Source organism: Leucopleurus acutus (assembly GCF_964270905.1).
Source record: "Leucopleurus acutus genome assembly, chromosome: 1".
In the NCBI taxonomy this organism is placed as follows: domain Eukaryota; kingdom Metazoa; phylum Chordata; class Mammalia; order Artiodactyla; family Delphinidae; genus Leucopleurus; species Leucopleurus acutus.
The window spans coordinates 128,000,511-128,014,699 of record NC_139142.1 but is presented as its reverse complement, the minus strand read 5'-3'; the positions used below and the strand labels follow the sequence as shown (position 1 = coordinate 128,014,699).

Genomic DNA, 14,189 nt, shown 5'->3' with positions numbered 1-14,189 from the left:
GGCTCTTCTTTGTTCTGTCATTTTTTTTCTGTGATAGAGTTTGTGTTTTACCTACTTCTGTGCAGTCAGGACTCATGACCATATACAACCTTTTTGAGAATTCCAGGGCTCTGTTCTCTTGAGATTTTTTTAAAAAGTGAATTGTATGGCTTATGAGGGTTAGGGGCAGCGTCTGGAGTTCAGTGTGCTATGCTTTGACACTTTCTCATTAGAGTATTCTGTTTATTTCCTTGGCTGCTTCTTTGAAAGATATACCATTAGGTTATACCCAGTGTTGTTTTAGTACACTGGTTCTCTTGAAAACAAGAAAAAAAAATCCTCTGATTTGTAGCCATTTCTAATTTCAGTAGCATGAATACTCTACCCATGGCTGATTTCAAGCTACCAACATGTGACTGAACACAGTTGGGAAGAGAATTGGCACTCGTGAGTCCGTATCAGCTAGCCCTAACACACACTAGTTATATCCATTTCTTACTTGGTTTTAGTTCTTGAGGATTTTTTTTTAATGTGGGAGGGTGGGCTGCTTTTCATAGTTGTTTTTTCCCCATGGTTTTCCCATTGTTTCATTAAGTATTGGAGGGAGAAACTGCATAATACAGTTTCATTTAATACATTTTTTTTTTTGGCCGCACCATGTGGATTGTGGGATCTTAGCTCCCTTACCAGGGATTGAACCCAGGCTTCAGCAGTTAAAGTACTGAGTCCTAACCACTGGACCACCAGGGAATTCCCTCATTTAATACATTTTCTTCAATAATTTTTAAAGTATTACCGTGACCATATCATAAATACTGATATTTAGGCACAGTTAACAAAGAAACATAGGTCTTTTGTAGAAGCTGATACTGAAGTGGACTTGTTAACTGTATGTCCCTGGGTAGCGTTTTTAACTTTCCCATTTAAACCCAGTGAATTATGTTTTATCTCAATTGTAAAGATTCTGAAAGTCAGCACTCAGATCCTTTGTAAGTGAAGGTAAACATTATGTTGCTTCATAAAATTCCTTTGTGTGTGGCACAGAGAAGAGATGACTTTGTTTAATAACTCTCCCAGAAGTGTTACATCCATTCAAGTAATTGAGCCGTTATCACATGTGCTTCACCAGAACAGCCATAGTTACTGTTTTAAGTTATCAGAGGTGGCAAGATGCTTTATCTGCATTGTGACTTAAAAAGTTGACTTTGGTGCCGAAAAAGGAGTGGACGCAGTAACCTTGCAAAGCTGAGTTTGTACTATGACTATTCAGTCCACTTAAAAGAAATACAATTCAGTAATCCTACTTTGATTTTGAAAATGAAAGACCTACCCCAAAGTTCTCATAGTACAACTTCCCCATTCTTGATTTTTTTCTTGATATTTTATCTTGTGTGAGGTATTTTTAAAAAGCCACATACAGACTCAAAGATATTTTTAAGGAATATGGAAGATGCATTGGTACAATATATAATTCCATTATTGAGTCCTGATTTTTAGAAGTTCCATACTGGGAGGTTTTATTTTCTCTTATACCTTGGGTTCACTATATTTTCTATGCTAGTTGTAAGATAGCTTTGGATTCTAGTTTCAGACTCCATTTCTGTCACCTCTCTTGAGAGCAGTGCATTCAAGAGTATGGTGAAGTGAGTCAGTATTTTATTTTATTATATTATTATTATTTTTAGGAGTCAATTTTATTTTATTTTGAATTTTTGAATTTTATTTATTTTTTTATACAGCAGGTTCTTATTAGTCATCCATTTTATACACATCAGTGTATACATGTCAGTTCCAATCTCCCAATTCATCACACCACCATCCCCACCCCCTGCCACTTTCCCCACTCGGTGTCCATACGTTTGCTCTCTACATCTGTGTCTCAATATCTGCCCTGCAAACCAGTTCATCTGTACCATTTTTCTAGGTTCCACATATATGTGTTAATATACGGTATGTGTTTTTCTCTTTCTGACTTCACTCCTGTATGATAGTCTCCAGATCCATCCACGTCTCTACAAATGACTCAATTTCGTTCCTTTTTATGGCTGAGTAATATTCCATTGTGTATATGTACCACATCTTCTTTATCCATTCATCTGTCGATGGGCATTTAGGTTGCTTCCATGACCTGGCTATTGTAAATAGTGCTGCAATGAACATTGGGGTGCATGTGTCTTTTTGAATTATGGTTTTCTCTGGGTATATGCCCAGTAGTGGGATTGCTGGGTCGTATGGTAATTCTATTTTTAGTTTTTTAAGGAGCCCCCATACTGTTCTCCCTAGTGGCTGTATCAATTTACATTCCCACCAGTGACTCAGTATTTTAAATTGAATGGTCTTTTCATGCTAGGCTTTGTGCTAAGCAGTTTACTTGCATTTAAGTTATTTACTTTTGTCTCTATTTTACAGACAAAAAAAAAAAAAAAAACCCTGAGATTTTAAAAAAGTTTAATAATTACCCAGATCATGTAGTTATGGTGAGGAAATGTCAGAATTCAAACCTAGTTCTGTCTTTATTCCTGAATGTATGGCCTCAATTTGTGTATATAGGTCTCAAAGACAAGTGTGAGAGAAGGCAAAAAAGGAAGTGGAGGAAAGGGAAGAGATGGTGATGACTGAAAAATTTACTGAGCTTTCACTGTATGGTAGGCACTTTGCTGATTGCCACACATGGCTTAAATCATTTAATCATTGTAACAGCCTTAAAAAAGAGGTATTCTACTTCTCTGTGTTTTTCTTTCTTTCTTTTTTTTTTGCGGTATGCGGGCCTCTCACTGTTGTGGCCTCTCCCGTTGCGGAGCACAGGCTCCGGACGCGCAGGCTCAGCGGTGTGGCTCACTGGGCCCAGACGCTCCGCGGCATGTGGTATCCTCCTGGACTGGGGCACAAACCCGTGTCCCCTGCATCGGCAGGCGGACTCTCAACACTGCGCCACCAGGGACCCTTACTTCTCTCTGTTTTAAGGGTGGGAAAATGAAGTTGAGTTTTCCACTTGATCAGGGAAACAAGCTAATAAATGAAGGTAATGGGATTCAGACCTAGAGATTTTTTTATTCTAATAAGAAAATGCTTGCCATAAAATTTACTATCTTAACCATTTCTGGTGTACAATTCAGTAGTGTTAAGTATATTTACCTTGTTGTGCAGTCTTCAGAACTTAAACCCAGATGACTTAAGAGTTTGTATCCTTAACCATATAATGACAAGCAACTGACTGCATAAACAGAAAATTTAGTGATGGAACATTTAGGCTTTATGCAATACATTAGGCGAGAAGCAATGGTTTTTAATACGCTGGTCACCAAGTGGTGAAGGACAAGATCCCCAAGAGAGGGCAAACAAATGAAGCGAGACCTATGATTGTTCCAGCTTTCTGCCTGGAACGAATTTCCATCTGCAATTCATTCGTGCTACAAGAGGGAACCTAGGTGGAGACGAACAAACTCTGAGTTGAGATGGAATGGGACCAAAGCAGCTAGAGTTTGCAGACAATATCAGAATGAAGGGCGCTACATAGAGAGAGAATCCCTGAGATCTGCAGAGGGTTCCCCTGGAGTGTTTGGCAGAGTATTGATCAGTGTGTATACGTGAGGAAATTACCTGAGGCCAGGGAAAGAAACAGTGCCCTATGTTCACATAGTGCAGGAAATAGTACTTGTTCTTACTGGCCAGGTGGGAAAAACTCATGCCATGATTTGTGGAGCATTGCATAGAGTACTCAGATATGTCTTGCCCCAGTGGTAGGGAATACAATTAGCCCTACACTGAACCCTGCTCCAGACCCATGTAACAAATCATAAAGGCAAGAGCCAAAAGGGTCAAACTTTCTAACTACCTTTACTTTGTCCTGTAACAAAGCCTAAGAATATTTATAAGAATACAAAAAATGTCCAGCCCCTACAAGGTGAAATTCACAGTGTCTGCCATCTATTCAGTGAAAGATTATGAGACTTGCAATGAAGCAGGAAAACACAATCTGTAATGAGAAGAATAAGCAGTCAATTGGAACCAATCCATAACTGTCCTGGGCATTAGAATTAGCAGACAAGAACATTAAAAGAGTTATTACAACTGTATTTCATATGTTTAATAAGTTAAATAGAGACCTAAAAGGTATAAATAAAACAGACGGAAATCTAACTTCTGCAGATGAAAACTACAATGTTTTCAATGGAAAGCACACCAGATGGCATTAACAACAGGTTAGACATTACAGAATATTATTGAACTAGAAGACAGCTGTAGAAACTATTCAAAATGAAACAGGGAAAAAAAGAATTTTTGATAAATGTGAAAAAACCCATCAGTGGGCTGTGGGAAGAATTTGAGTGACCTAATATACTTGTAACTGGAGTCCTTGGGTGGGTGGGGGTGGGGAGAGTGAAAAAAATTGAAGAAGTAAGAGTTGAAAAATTGTAAACCCACAGACCCAAGGAGTTTACTGAAACTAAAGCTCAGTAAATATGAAGAAACCAAAGCACGTCAGAATCAAATTGCTCAAAACCAGTATTAAAAAGGAAAGTCTTAAAGGCACTAGGGAGGGAAAAGACACATTATATTCAGAGGAGCAATGGTAAGGATGACAGATTTCTTGTCAGAAGGAATATGGGTGAAAAGAGAGTGGAACAAGGTTTTAAAAATATTTAAAGAAAAAATACGAACTTGTCGACCTGGAATTCTGTGCCAGTGAAAATATCTTTCAAAAATGAAGACAAAAATAAAGACTTTGAGACATCCAATATCTGGAAGAGCTCTTCACCAGCAGAAGAAATTTTAGAGGAAGTTATCTAGGTAGAAGGAAAACGATACCAGATGGAAATATGGATCAACATGAAGGAATGAAGAACCCTGGAAATGAGAAAGAGAGTTTTTTCCTTGTTATCTAAATCTCTTTAAAAGATAATTGTCTGTTTTTTTTATTTTATTTTTTTTATTTTTTTTAATTTTTTTTTAATTTTTTAGATAATTGTCTGTTTAAACCAAAACAATTACAATGTATTATGGGCTTTATAAGACACAAGTAAGTAAAGTATATGATGACAATAGTCTAAAGACCAGGAGGAAAGAAGTGAAAGTATAGTAATGTCAGGTTCTTATACCTGAAGTGTTATAATATCATTTGAAGGTAGACTAAGTTAAAGATGTATACTTATAAGCCCTAAAGCAACCACTAAAATAACCAAACAGAGTTTTGCTAATAAGCTAGTGAAGAGGTAAAAACAGAATCATAAAAAAACTAATTAGTCCCAATAAAGGAGAAGGGAGCAGAGAAAAGATGGGACAAACAGAAATAAATAGCAAGATGATAGACTTAAACCTAACCACATTAGTAACTACTTTAAATGTAAATGATCCAAACACTCCAATTAAAAGGCAGAGATTATCAGATTGGACAAAAAGGCAAGACCCAGCTCTATGCTGCCTACTGTGAACTCACATTAAATACGTAGGCACAAATAGATTAAAAATAAAAGGATGGAAAAGAGATATCATGCCAGTCAAAAAAAAAAAAAGAAAAAAAGGAGTGCTATATTAATATCAGACAAAGTAGATTTTAGAACATAGAATATTACAAAGAATAAAGAAGATCATTTGATAATTGATAAAGGAGTGAATTAATCCAAAAGGCATAATACATAATAATCTTTGACATTTATGCGTGTAATAATAGAACTTCAAAAATCAATTAAGCAGGGCTTCCCTCATGGCGCAGTGGTTGGGAATCCGCCTGCCAATGCAGGGGACACGGGTTCGATCCCTGGTCCTTGAAGATCCCACATGCTGTGGAGCAGCTGAGCCTGAGCACCCCAACTACTGAGCCTGAGCTCTAGAGCCCACGAGCCACAACTACTGAAGCCTGCGTGCCTAGAGCCCATGCTCTGCAACAAGAGAAGCCATGACAATGAGAAGCCCATGCACTGCAGCGAAGAGTAGCCCCTGCTCACCACAACTAGAGAAAGCCCACGTGCAGTAACGAAGACCCAATGCAGCCAAAAATAAATAAAATAAATAAATTTTAAAAAAAGAACAACAACAAAAAATCAATTAAGCAGAGAACTGCAAGGAGAAATAGAAAAAGTCATAATTACAGACAGAGATTTCAATACCTTTCTCTCAATTATAGAACAGGTAGATAGAAAATCATGAAGGGTATAGAAGACTTGAACAACACTGTCAGCCAGTTGACCTGGTTGACATTTATAAAACACTGTACTCAATAAGTGCAGAGATTGACATTTCTAGAACACTCATCCATTAACAGCAGAATATACATTCTTTTCAAGTGTGCATGAAACATTGCAAGGATAGACCAAATTCTTGGTCATAAAATAAGTCTCAATGTATTTAAAAGGATTGATGTCATACAAAGTATGCTCTCTGGGTATAGTAGAATTAAATTAGAAGTCAGTAACAGAAAGATAACTGAAAAATTCCCCATATTTAAAATCTAAATAACAGACTTCTAAATAGCACATGAATCATAGAAGAAATCAAAAAGGAAATTAGAAAGTATGTTGAACAGAATGAAAATGGTAACACAGCATAACAGAATCTGTGGGATGTTGCTAAAGCAGTATTAAGGGAACATTTATAGCACTAAATACCTGGATTAGAAAAGAAAAGTCTTAAATCAATGGTCTTTACTAAAAAAAGAAGAGTGATTAAACTCAAAGTAAGCAGAAGGAAAGAAAGAAAGATCAAAGTAAAAAATAAAAAAATAGAAAGCAGAAAAATAAGGAAAATCAAAGGAATTACACGTTGGTTCTTCAGAAGATCAGTAAAATCAGTAAATCTCTAGCTATCCTGATCAGGACCAAAGAGTGAAGATACAGATTACCAATATCAGGAATAAGGGAGGTAACATCACTATAGTTTCAAAAGATATAAAAAACATAATGAGGGAATATTATGAACAGCTTTATCTCCATAACTTCAACACCTTAGGTAAAATGGACAAATTCTTACCAAAGGTCACTCAGGAAGTAGATAACCAGATTAGCTGTTTATATATCAAATTGATGTCATTAATAACCTTTCACAAAGAAAATTCCAGGCCAAGATGGCTTCATGGTGAATTCTATCAAACATTTAAGGAGGAAATAATACCAATTCTACATACATTTGTCTAGAAAATTGAAGAAGAGGTAATACTTTCAAGGTCTTTTTTTTTATACTGATACCAAAACTTGACAAAGACAGTCCAAGAAAACTACAGACCAGTATCTCTCATGAACATAGATAACAAAAATTCTAAACAAAATTATAGCAAATTGAATCCAACAGTATTATAAAGCATAATATACTATATTCAAGTGGGATTTATATCAGTAATGCAAGGTTGGTTTAACATTAGAAAATGAACAATTTTTTAAAAATTGAAGTATAGTTGATTTGCAATGTTGAGTTAATTTCTGCTATACAGCAAAGTGATTCAGTTATACATACATACACACACACACACACACACACACACACATATATACATTCTTTTTTTATTCTTTTCCATTATGGTTTATCACAGGATATTGAATATAGTTCCCTGTGCTATACAGGAGGACCTTGTTGTTTATCTGTTCTCTGTGTAATAGTTTGCATCTGCTAACCCCAAACTCCCACTCCACCCCTCCTCCATCCCCACCCTTGGCAACCACAAGTTTGTTCTCTATGTCTGTGAGTCTATTCTGTTTTGCAGATAAGTTCATTTGTGTCATATTTTAGATTCCACATATAAGTGATACCATATGGTATTTATCTTTCTTTTGCTGACTTACTTCACTTAGTATGATATTCTCTAGTTCCATCCATGTTGCTCCAAATGGCATTATTTTGTTCTTTTTTATGGCTGAGTTGTAGTCCATTGTATATATGTACCACATCTTCTTTACCCATTCATTTGTTGATGGACATTTAGGTTGTTTCCATGTCTTGGCTATTGTGAATAGTGCTGCTATGAACATAGGGGGTGCATGTATCTTTTTTTAAAATTTAATTTAATTTATTTATTTAATTTATTTTTGGCTGCATTGGGTCTTCGTTGCTGCACATGGGCTTTCTCTAGTTGTGGTGAGTGGGGGCTACTCTTCATTGCATTGTGTGGGCTTCTCATTGTGGTGGTTCTCTTGTTGTGGAGCACGGGCTCTAGGCGCACGGGCTTCAGTAGTCGTAGCATGAGGGCTTGGTAGCTGTGGCTCACGGGCTGTAGAGTGCAGGCTCAGTAGTTGTGGAACATGGGCTTAGTTGCTCTGCAGCATGTGGGATCTTCCTGGACCAGGGCTTGAACCCGTGACCCCTGCATTGGCAGGCGGATTCTTAACCACTGTGCCACCAGGGAAGCCTGCATGTATCATTTTGAAATATAGTTTTGTACAGATGTATACCCAGGAGTAAGATTGCTGGATCATATGGTAACTCTATTTTTAGTTTTTTGAGGAACCTCCATACTGTTCTCCATGGTGGCTGCACCAACTTACATTCCTAACAATAGTGTAGGAGGGTTCCTTTTTCTCCACACCCTCTCCAGCATTTATTATTTGTAGACTTTTTAATGATGACCATTCTGACTGGTGTGAGGTAGTACCTCATTGTAGTTTTGATTTGCACTTCTGTAATAATTAGTGACATTGAGCATCTTTTCATGTGTCTGTTGGCCATCTGTATGTCTTCTTTGGAGAAGTGTCTATTTAGTTCCTCTGCCCATGAAAATCAGTCAATTAATTTTCCATATTAATAAACTAAAAAGAAAGAACCATATAATCATCTCTTTAAAAATTTATTTACTTATTTTTATTGCAGTATAGTTGATTTACAATGTTGTGTTAGTTTCAGGTGTACAGCAAAGTGATTCATTTATACATATTTTATATATGTGTATTTTTTCAGATTCTTTTCCCTTATAGGTATAATTCCCTGTGCTATACAGTAGGTCCTTGTTGGTTATCTATTATAATCATCTTAACAGATGCAGAAAGAGTGGGTGACAAAAGTCAACAACTCTTCCTGATAGTTTTTATCAGCAAAGTATTAATAGAAGATAACTTTGTCAACCTGATAAAGGACATCCTAGACAAACCTATGGCTAACATCAAAACTTGTGTGTGTGGTTAAAATTCCCATTATAATAAGTTTTTAGGGACTTCCCTGGCAGTCCAGTGGTTAAGACTCCATGCTTCCACTGCAGGGGGCACAGATTCGATCCCTGGTGGGGGAACTCATATCCTGCATGCCACACGGCATAGCCAAAAACAAAAAGTATATGAAAATAAAGTACTAGGATTAGTGAAACAGTTTCATATTTATAGATATTTGAATAATCATGGAACCATAATAGAACTAGAATGGGCCACAAGATGACATTAATTTAAATTGTTTATTTTTTATAGGTCAGTATGGAAATCCTTTAAATAAATACATTAGACATTATGAAGGATTATCTTATGATGTGGATTCATTACACCAAAAACACCAGCGTGCCAAAAGAGCGGTTTCACATGACGACCAGTTTTTACGTCTAGATTTCCATGCTCATGGAAGGTGAGTAAATTTATGCTGACTGTGTCTGAAGTTCCCATGTATTCAATCTATATTAGGAGAAGAAATTTATACCCTTAATTTTCCTTCTCTAATGGAAAGGTCCCCATTTGGAAATTCAGCCTACACTGAAATTTGGTGTATACATTAAAAAATGTTTTCTTTTAAAATGGATTGCCCTTTTTATGTTGTTAAGGAAACAGTCACATTTAAATGTTTTTAGGTTTATGAATCAGATCCTCTGTTGTATTATCAGAGGATGTGTCTTTAAAGAAGAGTCTATGTTTGTGGTTCAGCTAATTTTATGTGTTTTATGGCCTATGTGTCTGTTCTCTGGTGCTGAGAGTGAAGATAGCTAGTTGTAGGCTATTAAGGAAGTCATTTAATTTCTCATTAACTCAATTTTATCAGCTCTAAAATGACAACTTGTAGACAGATGACCTACTGTACTGCTTAATTCTCAGACAGAATTGTTAAGGAATAAAGAACAGGGAGCCAAGGGAGAGAGGTAAAAAAAAAAAAATCACATTTATTTAGTCCTGTTGTGTTCCAGGTACCGGATGCTTTATATGCATTTTCTTTTTTAATCTCTCTACACCCAAACAAGGTAAATCTTTTTATATCCAAGGAAACTAAGACTCACAGAAGTTAAATAACTTCTTTAAAGTTACATAGCACAGATTTTACCTGGACCTGGCTGATTCAAGACCCCATATTATTTTTTTCTTTGTCTGTTAGGAGTATTCAGATACAAAATCTTCAAGTATTCGTTGTCAGATTCTCTGCCTTGCCTGCTGTAATGAATAAGTCTATTCCTTTTGTACTTTTTCTACAGTTGTAACCCTGATTTATTATTCACCTCCTAATAGGTTTCCCAGCTTCCATTCCATTTATCATTAAAGCTATACTATGTACTGCTACAAGATGACTCTTCCTTAAATGCTTCCTTTTTCATGTCAGCTTATTGCTCTAAAGTCTTCAATTAATGATTGTTAGCCAGATTTCTTAACTGGGCTTTCAAGATTCTTTGTAAATTAACTCAAGTCTATTCTAAACTTACTTTGTTCCACTTCCCCATATTGTGTCTGTTTCATTCAGAATGAGCTTCTCATTGCTGAATATACCATGTACAGTTTGTTTCCTGTATTATTTATCTTAAATTCTGATCATCTTTTAATACACATTCAAGTTCTACTTCTTTGAAGCTTTATTTACACCTTCCTCTGAACCTTTAAATTACTTACCTGTGCCTTTAGCATTGGTTCAGTATCTCTTCCTTTTCATGGGTACATTTCTTGTTTATTTTTCTGTAACTGTTTTTTCTTCCTCACAGGCAGACACATGCTACTATTTAGTGTCTGCTATTTGCCCTTATATTTTAGACACTCAAGAAAGATTTTAATGGATGAAAAAAATCAGATAATAAGAATTGCTATGAAACAAAGTATTTTGCACATGGAAATAAATGCATTACTTAACTTGATTTCCATATTACAAAACAATGATCATTATAGAAAAAAGTACTTTCAAGTTATAAAATCTACTTTGTTTTGAAGGAAGAAAAAATTCATTTCAGGATCTGTTCTAGATAAAAATTTTACTGATGGCAAATCATGTAAATTTTTATGACACTTAACCTCAGAAAAAATTTTAATTACCCATTCTTTATTGGTACCATGAAATAATAAGCAATCATTAAGCCTTCCTAAGTTTTTAGTAACTATCTCAAAGTAAATTTAATGCTGTATTGCAGATATCGTGTGACTGCCAAAAGGAAAAGTTGAGATGCTAGCTGCCTTTGGTTTGGATACCACATTTCTATTACATCATTAGATTTTTATTAGCTCCATTACATAATTCATATTGAACATATGGCAAAACCAAATCCCTACCTCCTTTTGTTTTTTTTGGTACATGTGTGAGCGTAACTGAGAGAGAGTGTACAAGTACACGCTGTTATTTAGTTATTCTGATAGGAGCTGCAAGATGTGCGTAAGTCATTGTATAAGAAGAAAATGTGATATGGTGCTTTACAGATAAAATGCTGTAGGTATTCAAAGGGAGGAGGACTTACTTCTAGCTGAGGCTCTCAGCAAAGGACCTGGACCCAGGAAATCTCATTCTGTGTGTTAGTGATTATCTTAGGTACTTTTAACAGAAATCTGTTTAATTAACTATATACATATACTACATTTTCTAGAATAGATCTGAATTCAGGAATTTAATTTTGTTGTCTCAATTATTATACTTATATATTCACACTGTCTCAGAGTTTGTGTCCTAAAACATGGTTATTGTAACTATCTTATAACATACCTTAGTTAAAAATGTGATGATCTCATAGTTTTATTTCTCCCTTTCCTTGAAATAGGCCTACAAAAATGACCTTGATAAATATAATTATAGATTTCTTGCTAAGTTTCTTCTCCTTCTCCACCATATACAAAGTGTTGGTTTTGGGTACTAGCACAGCCTCTCTAGGGTGTGGGTATGTGTGTGTGTGTATGTGTCTTTCAGTATTAAAATCATTCTTTGTTCTGTTTGTTTTATGCCTAAGCACATGAACACAATTCTTTCAACCTGGCTTCCACGTTTCCTAAATAAGAAAGGGTGGATCACATCCCACGTTTACAAATATCAGTGTTAAATGAAGGAATGTCGAGATTCTTTAAGCCTAATGTCCATTCTTGAGAATTCCATGAAAAACCATTGCTCTTTTTTTTCCCTTCCAGTTTTATTGAGATATAATTGAAATATAGCACTGTACAAATTTAAGATGTATAGCATAATAATTTGACTCATATACATCATGAAGTTAACATTTTTTTTTCTTGTGTGTATATGTATTTTTAAACATTTCCTTCATGTTTTGTTTTCCATTATATACTTTGGACAGTCAACTTTATTTTCTGGTCTTCTCACGACTTTGCTAACTTTACTGCCTTTCATAGATTTGCATTTGAGTAGGAAGCTACTTAGTAAAGAACTTGTGATTTTTATAGGAAGTATAATATATGTATTGAAACAGTCGTAAACTGGGTAGAGAAAGGAGTACTGTGGTGATTTGGAGCCTGAATGATGTTCCCTTCTGAGTTGGCATGTGTTATCTAGAGATTCTTTTGAGCCTTAGCTTCCTCATTAGTAAAACCTTGAAGTTTGGGTGAGATAATGTTTAAGGCCTCTTCCTGCTTTAGAGTTCTACAAAATATATTAGTAACACTCAAGTAACTAAATTAAAAAGAACTCTCAAAACACTGTCTAGTCAGTAATAAACTTTTTTATGCTTCTGTGTTTAATTGTTTAGGTACATAATCAATAAATCAGAAATTGTTTCCATCTAATATGTGATTTGTATATAGTGTAGAAGATACCAAAATTTTATCTAAGTGCAGTATGATGTTTTGGAGTTTTCTTTTTTCTGATTTTGATAAGATAATTATTCCTATAGCCTTAACTGTACGTTTAGGAACTGTTCATAATAAATGGTCAGATAATTTGATTTGAAGTTTCTTTGCAGTTTGAGACTCAAGTTCTCTCTGCCTCTGAAATGTGAGGGTATCAAGGATGTGGCCCAGGTAACCTGTAAAAGGCATAAGTATTCTCTTTGGGTCCTGACTGGAGCTGGGTTAGTCAGGAAGTGTCTTGGACCTTATCTTTGATGTATCATGAGTAGCGTAGCAGAAACCCAGGATGCTTTTAACTCCATAGACAAACCAGCACACTTTAAGACACAGAAGTGAGAATCTAGGGAGCACAGATAGATGCCACCTCATAAAGAAGAGCAACAGAATAAATTAGAATTGTGTAAAAATGCTATTGTTATGGATATGGAAAAACAAAATAAAAAAAAATACTGACCTGACACTGAAATCTGTTCCAACAAGATTTGAGCAAGTTTGAACAAAATTTCCTAAGGGAAAATGGTATTTATTTGTACCTATTTTATGTCAAGTACAGTGCCCTTTAGCATATACTTTTGTTTAAGTATATTTCATACCACTCTTGGTCTCAGCAGTGGATTTTCTAGGATATGCAATTCTTAGTTATTGCCTGATTGCCTGATTCCTCGTTAAACACAGAAATTAAAAGCCTAACAAATATGTTTTTTAAAACTCTGAAGGCTACACTGGCTATTTGAATTACTTACTGAAATAAGAAATAGCAACTGAGTTGTGTTCACGTTAATTCTGTGTTGAAGAAGTTAAATTGAGAGCTGATGATGGCTCTGAGCTTAGCTTCTTTGATAAGATTTTAACATGAAATACCATTTTTATTTTTCATGTTTTTAAGCACTAACTAGGGTTTATGTAGAAGAGAGGGAATGAGTTTTAAAAAACTGAGCTTCCTCCTGTTTTGAAAAAGGAATGGAAATACGAGTGTAAACGTATTTTTCTTTCGTTTTTTAATTTAATTAATTTAATTTATTTATTTTTGGCTGCCTTGTGTCTTTGTTGCTGCACGCGGGCTTTCTCTAGTTGCGGCAAGCGGGGGCTACTCTTTGTTGTGGTGCACTGGCGTCTCATTGTGGTGGCTTCTCTTTGTTGCGGAGCGCGGGCTCTAGGCACGCCGGCTTCAGTAGTTGTGGCACGTCGGCTCAGTAGTTTTGGCTCACGGGCTCAGTAGTTGTGGCGCATGGGCTTAGTTGCTCCACGGCGTATGGGATCTTCCCAGACCAGGGGTTG

At 35.7% G+C, this 14,189-nt stretch overlaps 1 protein-coding gene across 1 annotated transcript in view; it reads left to right on the top strand.

Moving 5' to 3' along the window:
• ADAM10 (ADAM metallopeptidase domain 10) overlaps positions 1-14,189 on the top strand; it is a 111,480-nt gene that overhangs the window by 19,501 nt on the left and 77,790 nt on the right. The window contains exon 2 of the mRNA XM_082855327.1: positions 9,360-9,510. Within this exon, the coding sequence (XP_082711453.1) occupies positions 9,360-9,510 (151 nt within the window). The remainder of the gene's footprint in view (positions 1-9,359; positions 9,511-14,189) is intronic.